This window comes from Bacillus rossius (assembly GCF_032445375.1).
Source record: "Bacillus rossius redtenbacheri isolate Brsri chromosome 9 unlocalized genomic scaffold, Brsri_v3 Brsri_v3_scf9_1, whole genome shotgun sequence".
NCBI lineage: Eukaryota > Metazoa > Arthropoda > Insecta > Phasmatodea > Bacillidae > Bacillus > Bacillus rossius.
Window position 1 is genome coordinate 18,654,672 of NW_026962012.1, and position 17,924 is coordinate 18,672,595.

The 17,924-nt window shown below is 42.5% G+C and overlaps 1 protein-coding gene across 4 annotated transcripts in view; it reads left to right on the top strand.

Annotated features, from left to right (window-relative positions):
* LOC134542674 (SUN domain-containing protein 2-like) overlaps positions 1–17,924 on the top strand; it is a 116,193-nt gene that overhangs the window by 34,279 nt on the left and 63,990 nt on the right. For all 4 annotated transcript variants that reach the window (XM_063387113.1, XM_063387115.1, XM_063387112.1 and 1 more), the window contains one exon: positions 7,365–7,463. In XM_063387113.1, the coding sequence (XP_063243183.1) occupies positions 7,365–7,463 (99 nt within the window). The remainder of the gene's footprint in view (positions 1–7,364; positions 7,464–17,924) is intronic.

The window sequence follows — 17,924 nt, forward strand, 5'->3', positions numbered from 1 at the left end:
GCTTCTACTTAACTGCAGTGGGCTCTTAGGGCGTCCCACACGCCGCTGACTGGTTAAGGTCCCACGTGGCCCCCCGAACACAAAGACACGTGACTCAAGTTGGTTTTATTTACTCACGTTACACGTACTCATACCAGCCTTACTTGATACTGTTAGAAAACGCCCGAGGCACGAATCGGTTTAGTTGAGGGGGCGGACCACACACGTGGTCGCCTCAAGTCTTTACTTATAACACGGGTGGCTAAAAACTCCGGAGAGTATAAAACTACTAATTAAAACAGCCTCACCGACCGAGAGAGGCACCGAGGATGGAAAGAAAACGATTTGAATAAATTAACTGACACTAGCAGGCACTACCAGCAGATAGCCAAATGACACTAGCAGGCACTACCAGCAGATAACCAACTGACACTAGCAGGCACTAAAAGCAGATAGCCAACTGACACTAGCAGGCTATCTGCTGGTAGTGCCTGCTAGTGTCATTTGGCTATCTGCTGGTAGTGCCTGCTAGTGTCAGTTGGCTATATGCTGGTAGTGCCTGCTAGTGTCAGTTGGCTATCTGCTGGTAGTGCCTGCTAGTGTCAGTTGGCTATCTGCTGGTAGTGCCTGCTAGTGTCAGTTGGCTGTCTGCTGGTAGTGCCTGCTAGTGTCAGTTGGCTATCTGCTGGTAGTGCCTGCTAGTGTCAGTCGACTATCTGCTGGTAGTGCCTGCTAGTGTCAGTCGGCTATCTGCTGGTAGTGCCTGCCAGTGTCAGTCGGCTATCTGCTGGTAGTGCCTGCCAGTGTCAGTTGGCTATCTGCTGGTAGTGCCTGCCAGTGACAGTTGGCTATCTGCTGGTAGTGCCTGCCAGTGTCAGTTGGCTATCTGCTGGTAGTGCCTGCTAGTGTCAGTTGGCTATCTGCTGGTAGTGCCTGCCAGTGACAGTTGGCTATCTGCTGGTAGTGCCTGCCAGTGTCAGTTGGCTATCTGCTGGTAGTGCCTGCCAGTGTCAGTTGGCTATCTGCTGGTAGTGCCTGCCAGTGTCAGTTGGCTATCTGCTGGTAGTGCCTGCCAGTGTCAGTTGGCTATCTGCTGGTAGTGCCTGCCAGTGTCAGTTGGCTATCTGCTGGTAGTGCCTGCTAGTGTCAGTTGACTATCTGCTGGTAGTGCCTGCTAGTGACAGTTGGCTTTCTGCTGGTAGTGCCTGCTAGTGACAGTCGGCTATCTGCTGGTAGTGCCTGCTAGTGTCAGTCGGCTATCTGCTGGTAGTGCCTGCTAGTGACAGTCGGCTATCTGCTGGTAGTGCCTGCTAGTGTCAGTTGGCTATCTGCTGGTAGTGCCTGCTAGTGTCAGTTGGCTATCTGCTGGTAGTGCCTGCTAGTGACAGTTGGCTATCTGCTGGTAGTGCCTGCTAGTGTCAGTTGGCTATCTGCTGGTAGTGCCTGCTAGTGACAGTTGGCTATCTGCTGGTAGTGCCTGCTAGTGACAGTTGGCTATCTGCTGGTAGTGCCTGCTAGTGTCAGTTGGCTATCTGCTGGTAGTGCCTGCTAGTGACAGTTGGCTATCTGCTGGTAGTGCCTGCTAGTGTCAGTTGACTATCTGCTGGTAGTGCCTGCTAGTGTCAGTTGGCTATCTGCTGGTAGTGCCTGCTAGTGACAGTTGGCTATCTGCTGGTAGTGCCTGCTAGTGTCAGTTGGCTATCTGCTGGTAGTGCCTGCCAGTGTCAGTTGGCTATCTGCTGGTAGTGCCTGCCAGTGTCAGTTGGCTATCTGCTGGTAGTGCCTGCCAGTGTCAGTTGGCTATCTGCTGGTAGTGCCTGCTAGTGTCAGTTGGCTATCTGCTGGTAGTGCCTGCTAGTGTCAGTTGGCTATCTGCTGGTAGTGCCTGCTAGTGTCAGTTGGCTATCTGCTGGTAGTGCCTGCTAGTGTCAGTTGGCTATCTACTGGTAGTGCCTGCTAGTGTCAGTTGGCTATCTGCTGGTAGTGCCTGCTAGTGTCAGTTGGCTATCTGCTGGTAGTGCCTGCTAATGACAGTTGGCTATCGGCTGGTAGTGCCTGTTAGTGTCAGTTGGCTATCTGCTGGTAGTGCCTGCTAGTGTCAGTTGGCTATCTGCTGGTAGTGCCTGCTAGTGACAGTTGGCTATCTGCTGGTAGTGCCTGCTAGTGTCAGTTGGCTATCTGCTGGTAGTGCCTGCTAGTGTCAGTTGGCTATCTGCTGGTAGTGCCTGCTAGTGTCAGTTGGCTATCTGCTGGTAGTGCCTGCTAGTGTCAGTTGGCTATCTGCTGGTAGTGCCTGCTAGTGTCAGTTGGCTATCTGCTGGTAGTGCCTGCTAGTGTCAGTTGGCTATCTGCTGGTAGTGCCTGCTAGTGACAGTTGGCTATCTGCTGGTAGTGCCTGCTAGTGTCAGTTGGCTATCTGCTGGTAGTGCCTGCTAGTGTCAGTTGGCTATCTGCTGGTAGTGCCTGCTAGTGTCAGTTGGCTATCTGCTGGTAGTGCCTGCTAGTGTCATTTGGCTATATGCTGGTAGTGCCTGCTAGTGTCAGTTGGCTATCTGCTGGTAGTGCCTGCTAGTGTCAGTTGGCTATCTGCTGGTAGTGCCTGCTAGTGACAGTTGGCTATCTGCTGGTAGTGCCTGCCAGTGTCAGTTGGCTATCTGCTGGTAGTGCCTGCTAGTGTCAGTTGGCTATCTGCTGGTAGTGCCTGCCAGTGTCAGTTGGCTATCTGCTGGTAGTGCCTGCTAGTGTCAGTTGGCTATCTGCTGGTAGTGCCAGTTGGCTATCTGCTGGTAGTGCCAGTTGGCTATCTGCTGGTAGTGCCTGCTAGTGTCAGTTGGCTATCTGCTGGTAGTGCCTGCTAGTGTCAGTCGACTATCTGCTGGTAGTGCCTGCTAGTGTCAGTCGGCTATCTGCTGGTAGTGCCTGCTAGTGTCAGTTGGCTATCTGCTGGTAGTGCCTGCTAGTGTCAGTTGGCTATCTGCTGGTAGTGCCTGCTAGTGTCAGTTGGCTATCTGCTGGTAGTGCCTGCTAGTGTCATTTGGCTATATGCTGGTAGTGCCTGCTAGTGTCAGTTGGCTATCTGCTGGTAGTGCCTGCTAGTGTCAGTCGGCTTTCTGCTGGTAGTGCCTGCTAGTGACAGTCGGCTATCTGCTGGTAGTGCCTGCTAGTGTCAGTCGGCTATCTGCTGGTAGTGCCTGCTAGTGACAGTTGGCTATCTGCTGGTAGTGCCTGCTAGTGTCAGTTGGCTATCTGCTGGTAGTGCCTGCTAGTGTCAGTTGGCTATCTGCTGGTAGTGCCTGCTAGTGACAGTTGGCTATCTGCTGGTAGTGCCTGCTAGTGACAGTTGGCTATCTGCTGGTAGTGCCTGCTAGTGTCAGTTGGCTATCTGCTGGTAGTGCCTGCTAGTGACAGTTGGCTATCTGCTGGTAGTGCCTGCTAGTGTCAGTTGGCTATCTGCTGGTAGTGCCTGCTAGTGTCAGTTGACTATCTGCTGGTAGTGCCTGCTAGTGTCAGTTGGCTATCTGCTGGTAGTGCCTGCTAGTGACAGTTGGCTATCTGCTGGTAGTGCCTGCTAGTGTCAGTTGGCTATCTGCTGGTAGTGCCTGCCAGTGTCAGTTGGCTATCTGCTGGTAGTGCCTGCCAGTGTCAGTTGGCTATCTGCTGGTAGTGCCTGCCAGTGTCAGTTGGCTATCTGCTGGTAGTGCCTGCTAGTGTCAGTTGGCTATCTGCTGGTAGTGCCTGCTAGTGTCAGTTGGCCATCTGCTGGTAGTGCCTGCTAGTGTCAGTTGGCCATCTGCTGGTAGTGCCTGCTAGTGTCAGTTGGCTATCTGCTGGTAGTGCCTGCTAGTGTCAGTTGGCTATCTGCTGGTAGTGCCTGCTAGTGTCAGTTGGCTATCTGCTGGTAGTGCCTGCTAGTGTCAGTTGGCTATCTGCTGGTAGTGCCTGCTAGTGACAATTGGCTATCTGCTGGTAGTGCCTGCTAGTGACAGTTGGCTATCTGCTGGTAGTGCCTGCTAGTGTCAGTTGGCTATCTGCTGGTAGTGCCTGCTAGTGTCAGTTGGCTATCTGCTGGTAGTGCCTGCTAGTGTCAGTTGGCTATCTGCTGGTAGTGCCTGCTAGTGACAGTTGGCTATCTGCTGGTAGTGCCTGCTAGTGTCAGTTGGCTATCTGCTGGTAGTGCCTGCTAGTGTCATTTGGCTATCTGCTGGTAGTGCCTGCTAGTGTCAGTTGGCTATCTGCTGCTAGTGCCTGCTAGTGTCAGTTGGCTATCTGCTGGTAGTGCCTGCTAGTGACAGTTGGCTATCTGCTGGTAGTGCCTGCTAGTGTCAGTTGGCTATCTGCTGGTAGTGCCTGCTAGTGTCAGTTGGCTATCTGCTGGTAGTGCCTGCTAGTGTCAGTTGGCTATCTGCTGGTAGTGCCTGCTAGTGTCAGTTGGCTATATGCTGGTAGTGCCTGCTAGTGTCATTTGGCTATATGCTGGTAGTGCCTGCTAGTGTCCGTTGGCTATCTGCTGGTAGTGCCTGCTAGTGTCCGTTGGCTATCTGCTGGTAGTGCCTGCTAGTGTCAGTTGGCTATCTGCTGGTAGTGCCTGCTAGTGTCAGTTGGCTATCTGCTGGTAGTGCCTGCTAGTGTCAGTTGGCTATCTGCTGGTAGTGCCTGCTAGTGTCAGTTGGCTATCTGCTGGTAGTGCCTGCTAGTGTCAGTTGGCTATCTGCTGGTAGTGCCTGCTAGTGACAGTTGGCTATCTGCTGGTAGTGCCTGCCAGTTTCAGTTGGCTATCTGCTGGTAGTGCCTGCTAGTGTCAGTTGGCTATCTGCTGGTAGTGCCTGCCAGTGTCAGTTGGCTATCTGCTGGTAGTGCCTGCTAGTGTCAGTTGGCTATCTGCTGGTAGTGCCAGTTGGCTATCTGCTGGTAGTGCCAGTTGGCTATCTGCTGGTAGTGCCTGCTAGTGTCAGTTGGCTATCTGCTGGTAGTGCCTGCTAGTGTCAGTCGACTATCTGCTGGTAGTGCCTGCTAGTGTCAGTTGGCTATCTGCTGGTAGTGCCTGCTAGTGTCAGTTGGCTATCTGCTGGTAGTGCCTGCTAGTGTCAGTTGGCTATCTGCTGGTAGTGCCGGCTAGTGTCAGTTGGCTATCTGCTGGTAGTGCCTGCTAGTGTCATTTGGCTATATGCTGGTAGTGCCTGCTAGTGTCAGTTGGCTATCTGCTGGTAGTGCCTGCTAGTGTCAGTTGGCTATCTGCTGGTAGTGCCTGCTAGTGACAGTTGGCTATCTGCTGGTAGTGCCTGCCAGTGTCAGTTGGCTATCTGCTGGTAGTGCCTGCCAGTGTCAGTTGGCTATCTGCTGGTAGTGCCTGCTAGTGTCAGTTGGTTATCTGCTGGTAGTGCCTGCTAGTGTCAGTTGGCTATCTGCTGGTAGTGCCTGCTAGTGTCAGTTGGCTATCTGCTGGTTGTGCCTGCTAGTGTCAGTTGGCTATCTGCTGGTAGTGCCTGCCAGTGTCAGTTGGCTATCTGCTGGTAGTGCCTGCCAGTGTCAGTTGGCTATCTGCTGGTAGTGCCTGCTAGTGTCAGTTGGCTATCTGCTGGTAGTGCCTGCTAGTGTCAGTTGGCTATCTGCTGGTAGTGCCTGCTAGTGACAGTTGGCTATCTGCTGGTAGTGCCTGCTAGTGTCAGTTGGCTATCTGCTGGTAGTGCCTGCTAGTGTCATTTGGCTATCTGCTGGTAGTGCCTGCTAGTGTCAGTTGGCTATCTGCTGGTAGTGCCTGCTAGTGACAGTTGGCTATCTGCTGGTAGTGCCTGCTAGTGACAGTTGGCTATCTGCTGGTAGTGCCTGCTAGTGACAGTTGGCTATCTGCTGGTAGTGCCTGCTAGTGTCAGTTGGCTATCTGCTGGTAGTGCCAGTTGGCTATCTGCTGGTAGTGCCAGTTGGCTATCTGCTGGTAGTGCCTGCTAGTGTCAGTTGGCTATCTGCTGGTAGTGCCTGCTAGTGTCAGTCGACTATCTGCTGGTAGTGCCTGCTAGTGTCAGTTGGCTATCTGCTGGTAGTGCCTGCTAGTGTCAGTTGGCTATCTGCTGGTAGTGCCTGCTAGTGTCAGTTGGCTATCTGCTGGTAGTGCCGGCTAGTGTCAGTTGGCTATCTGCTGGTAGTGCCTGCTAGTGTCATTTGGCTATATGCTGGTAGTGCCTGCTAGTGTCAGTTGGCTATCTGCTGGTAGTGCCTGCTAGTGTCAGTTGGCTATCTGCTGGTAGTGCCTGCTAGTGACAGTTGGCTATCTGCTGGTAGTGCCTGCCAGTGTCAGTTGGCTATCTGCTGGTAGTGCCTGCCAGTGTCAGTTGGCTATCTGCTGGTAGTGCCTGCTAGTGTCAGTTGGCTATCTGCTGGTAGTGCCTGCTAGTGTCAGTTGGCTATCTGCTGGTAGTGCCTGCTAGTGTCAGTTGGCTATCTGCTGGTTGTGCCTGCTAGTGTCAGTTGGCTATCTGCTGGTAGTGCCAGCCAGTGTCAGTTGGCTATCTGCTGGTAGTGCCTGCCAGTGTCAGTTGGCTATCTGCTGGTAGTGCCTGCTAGTGTCAGTTGGCTATCTGCTGGTAGTGCCTGCTAGTGTCAGTTGGCTATCTGCTGGTAGTGCCTGCTAGTGACAGTTGGCTATCTGCTGGTAGTGCCTGCTAGTGTCAGTTGGCTATCTGCTGGTAGTGCCTGCTAGTGTCATTTGGCTATCTGCTGGTAGTGCCTGCTAGTGTCAGTTGGCTATCTGCTGGTAGTGCCTGCTAGTGACAGTTGGCTATCTGCTGGTAGTGCCTGCTAGTGACAGTTGGCTATCTGCTGGTAGTGCCTGCTAGTGACAGTTGGCTATCTGCTGGTAGTGCCTGCTAGTGTCAGTTGGCTATCTGCTGGTAGTGCCTGCTAGTGACAGTTGGCTATCTGCTGGTAGTGCCTGCTAGTGTCAGTTGGCTATCTGCTGGTAGTGCCTGCTAGTGACAGTTGGCTATCTGCTGGTAGTGCCTGCTAGTGTCAGTTGGCTATCTGCTGGTAGTGCCTGCTAGTGTCATTTGGCTATCTGCTGGTATTGCCTGCTAGTGTCAGTTGGCTATCTGCTGGTAGTGCCTGCTAGTGTCATTTGGTTATCTGCTGGTATTGCCTGCTAGTGTCAGTTGGCTATCTGCTGGAAGTGCCTGCTAGTGTCATTTGGCTATCTGCTGGTATTGCCCACCTGTTTTAGTCCTCTCCTTGCAGGTGTGCCTGCCTGCACTTACTGCACTTGCACGCCTGTAGGGTCTATACCTTCCTTTGTACCGTACCAAAAAAGTTTCAAAAACTGTGGAGGACATGTTATAAATTGAAATATTTAAATATACGTGATGAGGCTGCAGTTAAGTTTGCCGTGCTTGTTGCAGCCACGTGCCAGGTGAACGGCCCTGACATCAGCTTCACGCCGCGCCGCGCCAGCAGCCGTGCCATGGACCAGACGCTCCCCATCGTCTGTGATGCCAGAAGTAAGTGGCAGCAGCCTGCACGCACGATGAGGTGCGAGGGTTGTCTGAAATGTTTCAGACCTCAACATGAAGATGGCAGCACTTGTCAACGAAAATTGGGGAATGTGTTTAGTCATGTCTGGGAATATACTGTCTGAAATTTACGCCATTTTGAACGAGAATTTGTTTTTTAACAATTGTTTGCGTGAGTCTCTGCTTAATTGTTGTTTATGAAAGCGATGGCCTCCTTATTCGACAAAAATGTCTGTCCTCTGAGTGTAACTTTTAGCTTAGGGAACAAAAAAAAATGTCAATTGGGTTTAGATCTGGTGAGTTAGGAGGGTGGTCAAGCAGTTCAAACCGCAGTTCGTAGATTTTCACAATGGCAACCGCTGAGGTGTGAGCTGGTGCATTGTTCTGGTGAAACAAATATTTTAGTGTCTGCAAATGTGACATTTTTCTGCAAATTCAGCCTTCAGCTTGTCAAGTAATGATGCATAGTTATGTTATTATTTTTCCAAAATAATTTATTAAGACAATTCCATGATTAGCCTAGAAAACGGTATCTCTGTTTTTTCTCCGGCCAAAGGAACAGTCTTTGCATTTTTTGGAGCTGATTCTCCCTTCGCAGTTTTTGGTGTCGCAGACGTTCATCGTCACTCGAGCTAGTGTGGCCATGCTTTTATTGAGCTGCCCGAAATATCCCTGTGGTAAATGATGACGCAGAGTTGCCGAGCACACCATCCAACTCGTCTTCAATTAGCGCAGGCGTATTGCCTTTCAAAAACAAATATTTAATGACACTTCGATACACATTTTTTTCATTTTCACTAAAATATGTGAAACGACTCATGAAAACAATGGTTAAATATCATTTCACGTCCAAAATGGCTGAAATTTCAGACAGTATATTCCATAACATGACTAAACACATTCCCCAATTTTCGTTGACGAGTGCTGCCATCTTCATGTTGAGGTCTGAAACTTTTCAGACAACCCTCGTACATTGTGCAGTGGAAGGACTGATGTTCTCATTTTATAAACAGGTCCTGGTAACAAGTATTCCTGCTTCATTCTTAAGTTATAAGTATTTTTCTTTTATCCACAAATAACTCTCATGCGGTCCTGGTACACGTGTTGTTTGTTCCCCGTCTTCACCACGGAATATTTTGTGTAATCATTTTATATTAACTCAGTGCACATGTTTCTGCCACAGAATAGTGTGTGCATGATGGTAAATCATTATTTCTGACCTACCATAGTGACTAGTACATCACCTTGGTGCAAGATGTGAGGCATGGAAGCAGACGTGCAGTCCGTGGCGTCCTGTGAGTAGTTGTGAGAGTGCAGAGAAGCAGTGTTGCTCTCTTAGGAAGACGAGGGGAAGGGGTGTTGCGTGAACTTTGGACCAACAGTTTCAGTTTAAAGATGCACCTCACATATCATCAGACATTGTTCATTTCTCCTCTGCTGGGTTCTTAACAACCTTTTGATTTTTGTTATCACCTACCCAATATGTTTTTATTATTTTGATTATAATTTTGGTTAGCAATAAGGATATTTCTTGTTTTTTTTTTCTTTTTCCAACAATAAATCTGGTAGTTTGTAATAATCAGGGCACAATCCTTTTGGTTTACATATGAATAGAACCTAGAAGAAAAAAAAGCATCTTAACCCTTTAAGAGGCCGTGTCACAAATTTGCGCTCCTATCTATATCAATGTTATTTTAAAAGGCAGTTTTTCTCAAAGTCTATAAGAGGTAGGGGCCGGAAATTTTGCCTACTGAAAGTATACAATACATTTAACATAACCGCTTTTTTCAAATTTAGTTATCATATCATATATTATTTCTGTGATGAAAATAATATTATCAATATTTTGATTTGTCCAGATACATTGAAATTTTGCTTATATTTATAATTATTTAGCAAAAACTGAAAACGCCATTGAAATGTATTGCACATTACCTTCCGATCAGTGTCTTCATGATCATGATGGGTTTATAAACCTGGGTGTAATCAAGTCTTTAACAATTACATGACAACATTTATACTTAATAATTTGGAGATATGCCTTTTCTATCCTCAGCCCCTGAGCTTTTACTATCTGGTCTGGCGACGGACCTGACACTCTTCAACCACCCCAGGGGTCTCCGATTGCACATCTTATCAAAAAAAAAAAAAGCTGTTCGTTCATTTGTTTTTGTGTTCGAGCGAAGGTTTACTTCTCCATAAGTGCCACAGACTTCACACATTTATGCCAAGGGAATATTCCGCTGATGTGACGCTATACGAATGTATTATTCGCGACCATACAAATTTTTTGTTTGTCATCGGGAAAATGACGCCGCAGTTTGATTTTTTGTGGTGATATAAAATAAATTTTCTTGCTAGGGAATGTTCATTTTGAATTGAGCATTTTTAAATGTCAGCGTAGAATATGCTTATCTGCCCATTTTGTTTCTTTCCATAATAATGAGTAAAGTTAACATTGTCATAGACATTTTATTATATTCGTTTGCCGTCCAAGTACAAATGTCACACTATATCGCACGTAATTCTATTTTTTACTAATTTGTTAGTTGTCATTTTATTTAAGTTATAAATAACAGTAATAAAAATTATTACTTAATAGTCCAGAATAGAGATTGAGTTATTATTCATTTAATAGGAGTTTAAAATATGGTACTACATACATATTTATATTATCTTGTTGTCTTCTTTGTAACTTTACTGGAAGAATGGCATTTGGTATGTATGTTAACTCACAATGAAAATACTTCAGAAGTACTCAATTAACAGTGAACAACCTAGGGCCTATACTAATTTCATTATGTTCATGAAATATAATTGATATTACTAATAATGAACTGTATGTGTTTTGCGTAGAGATATCGTACGAACTGTATGTGGTACAGACCAACATTAGCTAAGACTCTGTAAATAAGTAATTTCAGTTAATGTGTAGAGAATATTAAAAGTTAGAAATAATGATATATATATTAAACAATGCAGAGTAATCAGCATAAAAATAGAAGTTGTTTTTACGTAGTGCCTACTGGAATGTATATTTTGTGTTGAATTATGTGGTATGATTAGTATTCTCTTATTGTAAGATGTGTTTTGTTAAAATCTTATAAAACATCACTTACTGTTGAAGGATTTTCATTTTTTTTGTGATGATCTTACTTAAACAAGTTTTAATTATATTACACATGTATATTTTAAAAGCATTTTAATGTATACTTATAGAATTGTAATAGGCTTTATACGGACTCTCACGATGCATGTGAGCATCTATAATTAATAGAGACCGGAAAAATTCGCGGATTCATTCGGCGATAGGCTAGAAGTCAAATACATATACCTTTTAGATGATTTTGCTATTGGCTTACTGTTCATCTGGACGAATCTCAACCAATTATAAAACACCAACCAAAGAAGGATCGAATCACAGACAAACAAGCTGAGACGACTAACAAGTCAGCAGCAAATGAACTGCCGTTATTTGCCCGAGTGTACAGGGGAATGTGCAGTCTATCCTGAAGGCCGTCGAAACCGCGAATTTTTCCGGTCCCTAATCTACATCAATATTATGGCCGTTTCACAAGATCAAATATTTATTGAATTCAATCTGTTGCATTCATTGTACATGATTTTCGATATGTACATTGAATTCAATACAAATTGAAGATGTTACTCAACTAAGCTTATTCTTATTAACTTATAAGTATTTTGTTTGTTCAGTACATAAAAGTAAAAGATTCGTTATTATTTAAATAATGAGCATCTTTAAGCAATAACGTTTTCAAAATATTTACATAAACATAATGGAATATATTTTTTAAATACTTTATATCTACGATCACATCAACGACAGTATTATGTAATCAATGAGGTAATGAAATATCCTGAAAGGATATTTTCTTCTCTGTAAAGTAAATTTGTAATGCAGCCCTCTTAATGTTAGTCTTGTGAGTTATTTCGTCTTCTAATATGCTACAGCAATGTATAAAATTAAGTTTTGTTAGTGTTTTAGTCTTGTGTAATGTGATAAATTCAATATTTTTTTTGTATGTTCGTATTCATAAAGGTAGGCTACATATCGTATTAAGATAAATAGTAATATTTGTAAATTTAAATTCTTTGAAACAACGTCGATAAGAGGTTCACCTACCTCTGTTAAACTGTATGATGGTGCATTGTAAAAAATTAGGTAGTCTGACTTAAGTGAGATTGTATTTAGATTGTGTGTGATGCATATGCAATATCTAAGCATATGCATTTATGTTATTATCCTTTTAAAACGTTACATGATGAATTTCGTTGACTTTTTAATGTCAACTAACATTATTTTTCACGGACTATTACATCCAGATAAAGAATAATTACCACATGTTTGAAGATTAATTGTATTCCGATACGTTTAAAGTATTAAAATTTTTAGTTTTAGTTTTAGATACGACTCATACTACATTTGTTAAAGTGAGGTTTCTTGATTCTGAATCCCTGCATCTGCAATTTCCTAGTGAGCCGCCGGTCAGATTGTCATCCTCTCAGATTGTCGAGGAACCAGATACATTTTTCGTCGAGTAAACTCGAGCTGTCAACCTTCCCACTAATCCTGTGATAAGGGTATAGTAGCTTTATCACGCGCTGCGGCTACAGTTCCTTCGGTTGAAAAAGCCACTAAATCTCACTGTTAAAAGAGAGAACTTCTAGAGCAGAATATTGGAAATAAACATTTACTGACACGGCCTCTTAACTGCTATATACTTGGATGGTTTTGCAAACCCCTCAGTGCTGGAGTATTTAAAGCAAAAATGTGAAAATAACACAAATTAAAAAAAATTTAAATTACATTAGTCAGTTGCTATATTTCTGTTCTGTTTTTTAATATTCTCTTCTTAAAACAAGTTTGCCCTTTATTTTCACTATACTAAAATTTATTTGTTTTTACAAATCAATAGATTTTCACAGTGTGATAATCACTGAAACATGGCACTAAACAAAGTGCCACTCCGCACAAATCACACATGTAACGAGATTCTCGTCTCTTCTTGTCTTTTCTTTTAGTTTTGCTGCAGACATGACAGTGCCTCGTAGGATTTTTCTTCTTCTCTGTAGCTGGAACAAGGGATGGAAAATGTCTCTGTGTGAGGTGCAAAGGTGTGTCAGAACTGGAAGGTAGTCTGTGGCTCTGTGGAGATGTTTTTGTCTCTTGATATTTTTCCAACAATTGCTGTACCACACGCAACTGAAAATCAGCTAATTGAACATGTTTTCCCGTTTTTGTCATTTACAAAGCATGTGCATTAAGGAGAATCATGTCGACTAAATGAAAAAAAACTTTCTTGTACCACTTCACAGTTTTTTTCACACATGCTAATGAACTGAGTAACATATCAATTTTATCCACTGCTCCCATATTCATGTTGTAATCATTCACACAAGACGGCTTTACAATTTGTTTGCCTGTCTTGTGATGAACTTTTCCAGTTGCTGCCATACTGTCATCATGCATTGTTGTAAGCATGTAGACATCACGCCTGTCATGCCACTTTAGTGCTGTCATTTTGTCTGTGTGTTTGGCTACAGTTTCCCCCTTGGACAGTTTTTTGGACAGATCTGGCATTCCTTTTCTATTTTTACGTACAGTGCCGCATGCATTTGTTTTCTTTGCATGCAAAAAATCAAATAATAGCGGATTTGTGTACCAATTGTCAACAAAGAGTGAGTGGCCTTTATTGAGATATGGCGACATGTGTTCATTTACAATAGCTCCCGATATGCTAAAATTCTGTGGATCAATTACATTTGTTTGAGCTCCACAGTAAATAATGAAATCCAGAATGTTACCAGTTTCAACATCATACAAAACAAAAATTTTTATACCAAAACGATGGCGTTTTGTTTTTATGTACTGCTTGAATGACAAGCGGCCCTTGAACAACACAAGGCTTTCATCAATGCATAAGTTTTGAAACGGTTCGAAATTTTCAGCAAAACATTTCTTCAATAGATCAACCACAGGCCTTATATTTTTTTTAGTTTGTCATTTTCTGAAGGCTGTTCGTTATCAGAGAAATGAAGCATGCTCAACAATAACAAATATCTGTCTCTTGACATTATTTGTGAAAATATTGGAGCATGCATCAGTGAATCTGTTGACCAATATTCTGTAATTGAAAGATGTTTGTTTCTTACCATCAACATTGTCACAGCAACAAAAACATTGATTTCGTTGTTGCTTGTTAGTCCATTGAAAAGTTACATTTGGGGTTGCGTTTTTTAGAGGACGCAATTTTATTTTTTTGATGTGTAGGGGGGGTCAGTGTAAAGCTAAAACCAAGTTTGTGGGGTCGCCACCCTTGTCCCACGGCCGCCATCTTGAAAATAGGGGTTGAAATGGTTTTTATGATATATCTCTCAAACTATTTGTTTGATAAAAAATATTTGTTAACATTTTTTGTTGCAAATTAAATTATCTACAACTTTGGTCCAGTAACTTTTTGTCGTAGAACTATAAATAAATAAGTTATAAGCGAAAATCTTCAGAAATTCGAGAAAAAAATTTATATTTTTCGATATAACTTTTTTTTTATCATTTTACGAAAAAATGATATCTGACCATTTTTGTAGATCGTTTTTTGGGGAACAACTTTTATTCGCATCATTTTTTCATTAAGTCAATAGCTAAGGTTTTACAGCGCTCCGAAGTGAGTACTATTTTTTATTATACGTGTGTACTAATAATATGTCATCAGTTTTTTTTTTTTTATTTTGTTGTTATAACTTTTTTAATTATGTCACAAGTAAGAAGTTTTGACTTTCTTTACACATGAATTTACATTTTCTACTCTTTCGTTATCACTATTCCTTGTTTCACCTTCAAACTCGCTTACTTCACTTTCCAAACTTGAAAGATCTGATCCTAACTCATTGAAGTAATTTATAACTTCATTAGGCTGCAAAATATCCGCACGTCTTTTTGTTGCCATGATGTACTGTCGCCACTACAGTTTATCTGTCACTACTAGTCACAATAATTTTCCCGCTCAGCTGGCGGAATGCAGCCAATGTTACTTTTAGTGCCCTCTATTAGTAAAAAAGTGAACAGACAAATTCTTTCCAAGAGACACCTACAGATAGCACTAGTGTATACTTTTTCACGTTGACCAGACAGCCGCACGAGGAACGATTTTAGCGCGCAGGCTAGCTGCATGCTTACGGTTGGTAAAAAATGTGGATTTTAAATTATATTTAAAATTATAATTGTGGAATCGAGAAGTATATGATTAGCTTTTAGCTTTACGTATACGGCTCCACCGATAAAAGAAACGAAATCATGTTACATGTTAATCTACAGTTGATGCAGCATCACAATGATCGTGTCCGAGTTATCTCGATCATCACATTGGTGTGCATGTTAAAGCAGATCGAGTTAACTCGATCATAGCGGTTAAAGGGTTAAGGCTGAATACGGTTTTTTCATGAGAAAAACTGCTAATCATGTGATATGCAACCGTGATAACAGCCAACTTGTTTGTGTTCAAGGTATAGATGGAGTTGTTAGTTGTTTGCTTTGTTGAAGCCATTACATTCAGTTATGTTTCGTAGGATCATTGGCCTAGATGGTGCGTATTGATGTTATGATTGTTAAAACAATAATTCCTTTTTAGCATGATTTGCAAAGTGATAAAATGATAGTATGGATGGATGCTAAATGGCAACTTGCAGTGCACTGCAATTAGGGATGGAAATAATTAGGTAGAAGGGTATTAAAAATTTTTTTTTTTTAATTTGTAACATGTGGAACCACTGGCTAAGAGATCTGACACTGTGTATAGTTCATGAAACATATTTAAAGATAATTTTTAACTTGAGTATTTAAAACACTTAAGGGCTCCGCCTACCCGGGCACACACACGGTGAGCAGAGCTTCAGGAAAAACAACGCGATTTCAAAACTACTCAAGATATCCCAGTGGGGTCTGCTTACGAAAAGCATTTAAGAGTTTGCTGAGGGTGATAAGTACTTTTGATTTCTGATGAAGTTTTTAAAATGTATTTTTAGAAGAGTTAAAATTGCTAAAACACATTTTTTTAGAGTAATTTTTTGGCGTTAAACAACCAGTAGAGATTCTTAAAAGCACTTAAGGTACTTGCATTACACCTTTATCTTCATTTATCGGCCATATAATGTTACGGTCACCGCTCATACGCATGACGAGAAGACTGCGCGCCAGTCCAGAGGAGACACCGTGCTAGAAGCACCAGCGAGCGTCGCACTTATCATCCCGCCTCACTAACACACACACCCCTGACGAGGCGGGCCCCTTAATAGTCCAGATTGTACACAGCAATTTGGTGGTGTTGATTTAGAGTGACATTCTTCCAGAAATTAAATGATTACATTGAAGCCTGTAGAATTATTTTTCTTTTATTAAAAAGTGCACACCATTCCACAGTAATGAAAATCTACATCACAAAAACAATTCTCGAATACCCCAAACTTCAGAACAGTTCATTACTGGGAAAAAAAAATTGAAAAATGTTGAATGTTACTTTACTAATGACTAATGACTACACTTATGTCCTGCGGCTTAACTCATGGAGTAATGGCCGAGAGACCTGTTGTGCTCTCGAAGTGAACACCACATTTTAATGTAGGCCTACACCGCCACCTGTGGTCATATTTTCCAGTTGAAACTATCTAAAATAAATATTCCAGCAGCATGGCCTGAAAAACAGATGTGAAACTCTCCACAATATAAAGGTCGGTTCAAGTTCACCTTGAAAGGATTTTTTCAAAATTTTATTTAGTTTCCTTATTTAATTTTTTTTTTTTTTTTTAGCAATTTTCACCTCTCAATATTGCATGCTAGAATTTAAGAAGAGAAACAATTGTCAGACTCATCATTGCCATGTTTGTTCCAATAGTGAAATTTAATTTGCAGCATATTTTATTTTTACATTGTATTCTTTTCTTTAGAGCAGTTCTATGTGACAGTTTACACTGCAGTTTTGATTTAAGTCTGGAAAAATATAATTTACATTTTAATTAGTTCTCTGTGGTATTTTTGTGTAACTTATTAAAGCATTCTTCCTTACTTAAAAAAAGAAAATTTGTGATAACAAAGCCAAATATTCTGAATACCTAAAATTATTGAATTTTAGATAGCGATTTTTAGTTTATATTTATTGCTGTTATTTGTAATGCAGAATTTTTTTTAATTCGGGGCGAGAAAGTGATGGCTCCATAGGTGCGAAAGTGGCGGATCTTTAAGGAGGAACAAGGACCCACGAGGGGGCAGTGTCAGATCTACGAGCCCGGGCGGTTGGACCCAGGAAGGGTAGTGGTGGTTCTTCGAAACTGGCAGTAGTGGAACTACGAAGTGGGGCAGTTATCTACACTTGTCATCATTCTCAAATGAGGATAATTACACTATTACATATACCTTGATAGTTTGTTTCAAAAATTTGAATCTATTTGCTTTAAATTTTTATTTTTAATTTTTCTTGTAAATATCAAATCATCTCCGTTTTCTTACATCTTGACGTAGACCGCGCTACGCCCTCCCTAAGCCTGATGTGCCTCGCCCCACTTCAGGCCCCTCTCCTCCCACCAGCTCCCTCTATGGCCCAGTGCATGTGTGCATGTGTGTGGTATCCGCCCCGAGGCGTATCTGGAGTCTGTGCCACGGCCCCCTTAATCTTGAGTCATTTCAATATAATTGTCATCTTTTTTTTTATATAAACCCCAAAGAGTTTATGTTTTCAGGTATTATTATGTAACGATGGTGCAGCACCCTATGGGGGAAAGCTCTGAACTACCCTCGCACAAGCGATTCATATTTGAAATTTAATAACTAATGGTAAATAATTATGTTAATAACTAATAAATCTTGTTAAATTAATAGTTAATTTTTAAGGGGATATGTTCTGCTAAGTATAGCGTGACGTAGCGGTTCTTTCACTGTTTCCTGCGGCCACGACAGCCTGGCCTCGGCAGTCTCTTCCGTTCGCCGCCCGGGGTAGGAGGCCCTCAAAACACCTCGTCGACTTCAACTTGTTACTTAACTGATCTGATAGCATCCGCTGTGTATTAAATATTCTTAAAAATCTTTTTTCTTGTTGTTCCAAGGCCTACTTATTTAAGTACGTACCGAGCATTTAAAACTAGTCTACGTGACTAACTTTCTAGGCCAGGCCACGAGGTGCCCTGGTCAGCACCTAAACTGACTACCTTGTTTTATCGCATAATCGTCGCACATTTTTAATTAAAATCAAGTTTAAAAAATAGAGGTGCGACGTTTATGCGAAAAAAAATTTGTTGTATGGTAAAGTTATTCATAAAAACAAAACCCATTCATGGAAAGTACGTTTAATTAAAAAGTGGAGTGTACAAGAGCACGTCAAACATTTTAAATTAATAACCTTTCTTCAACTTTAAATAGAAAACAAAATCTGTGACACGAAT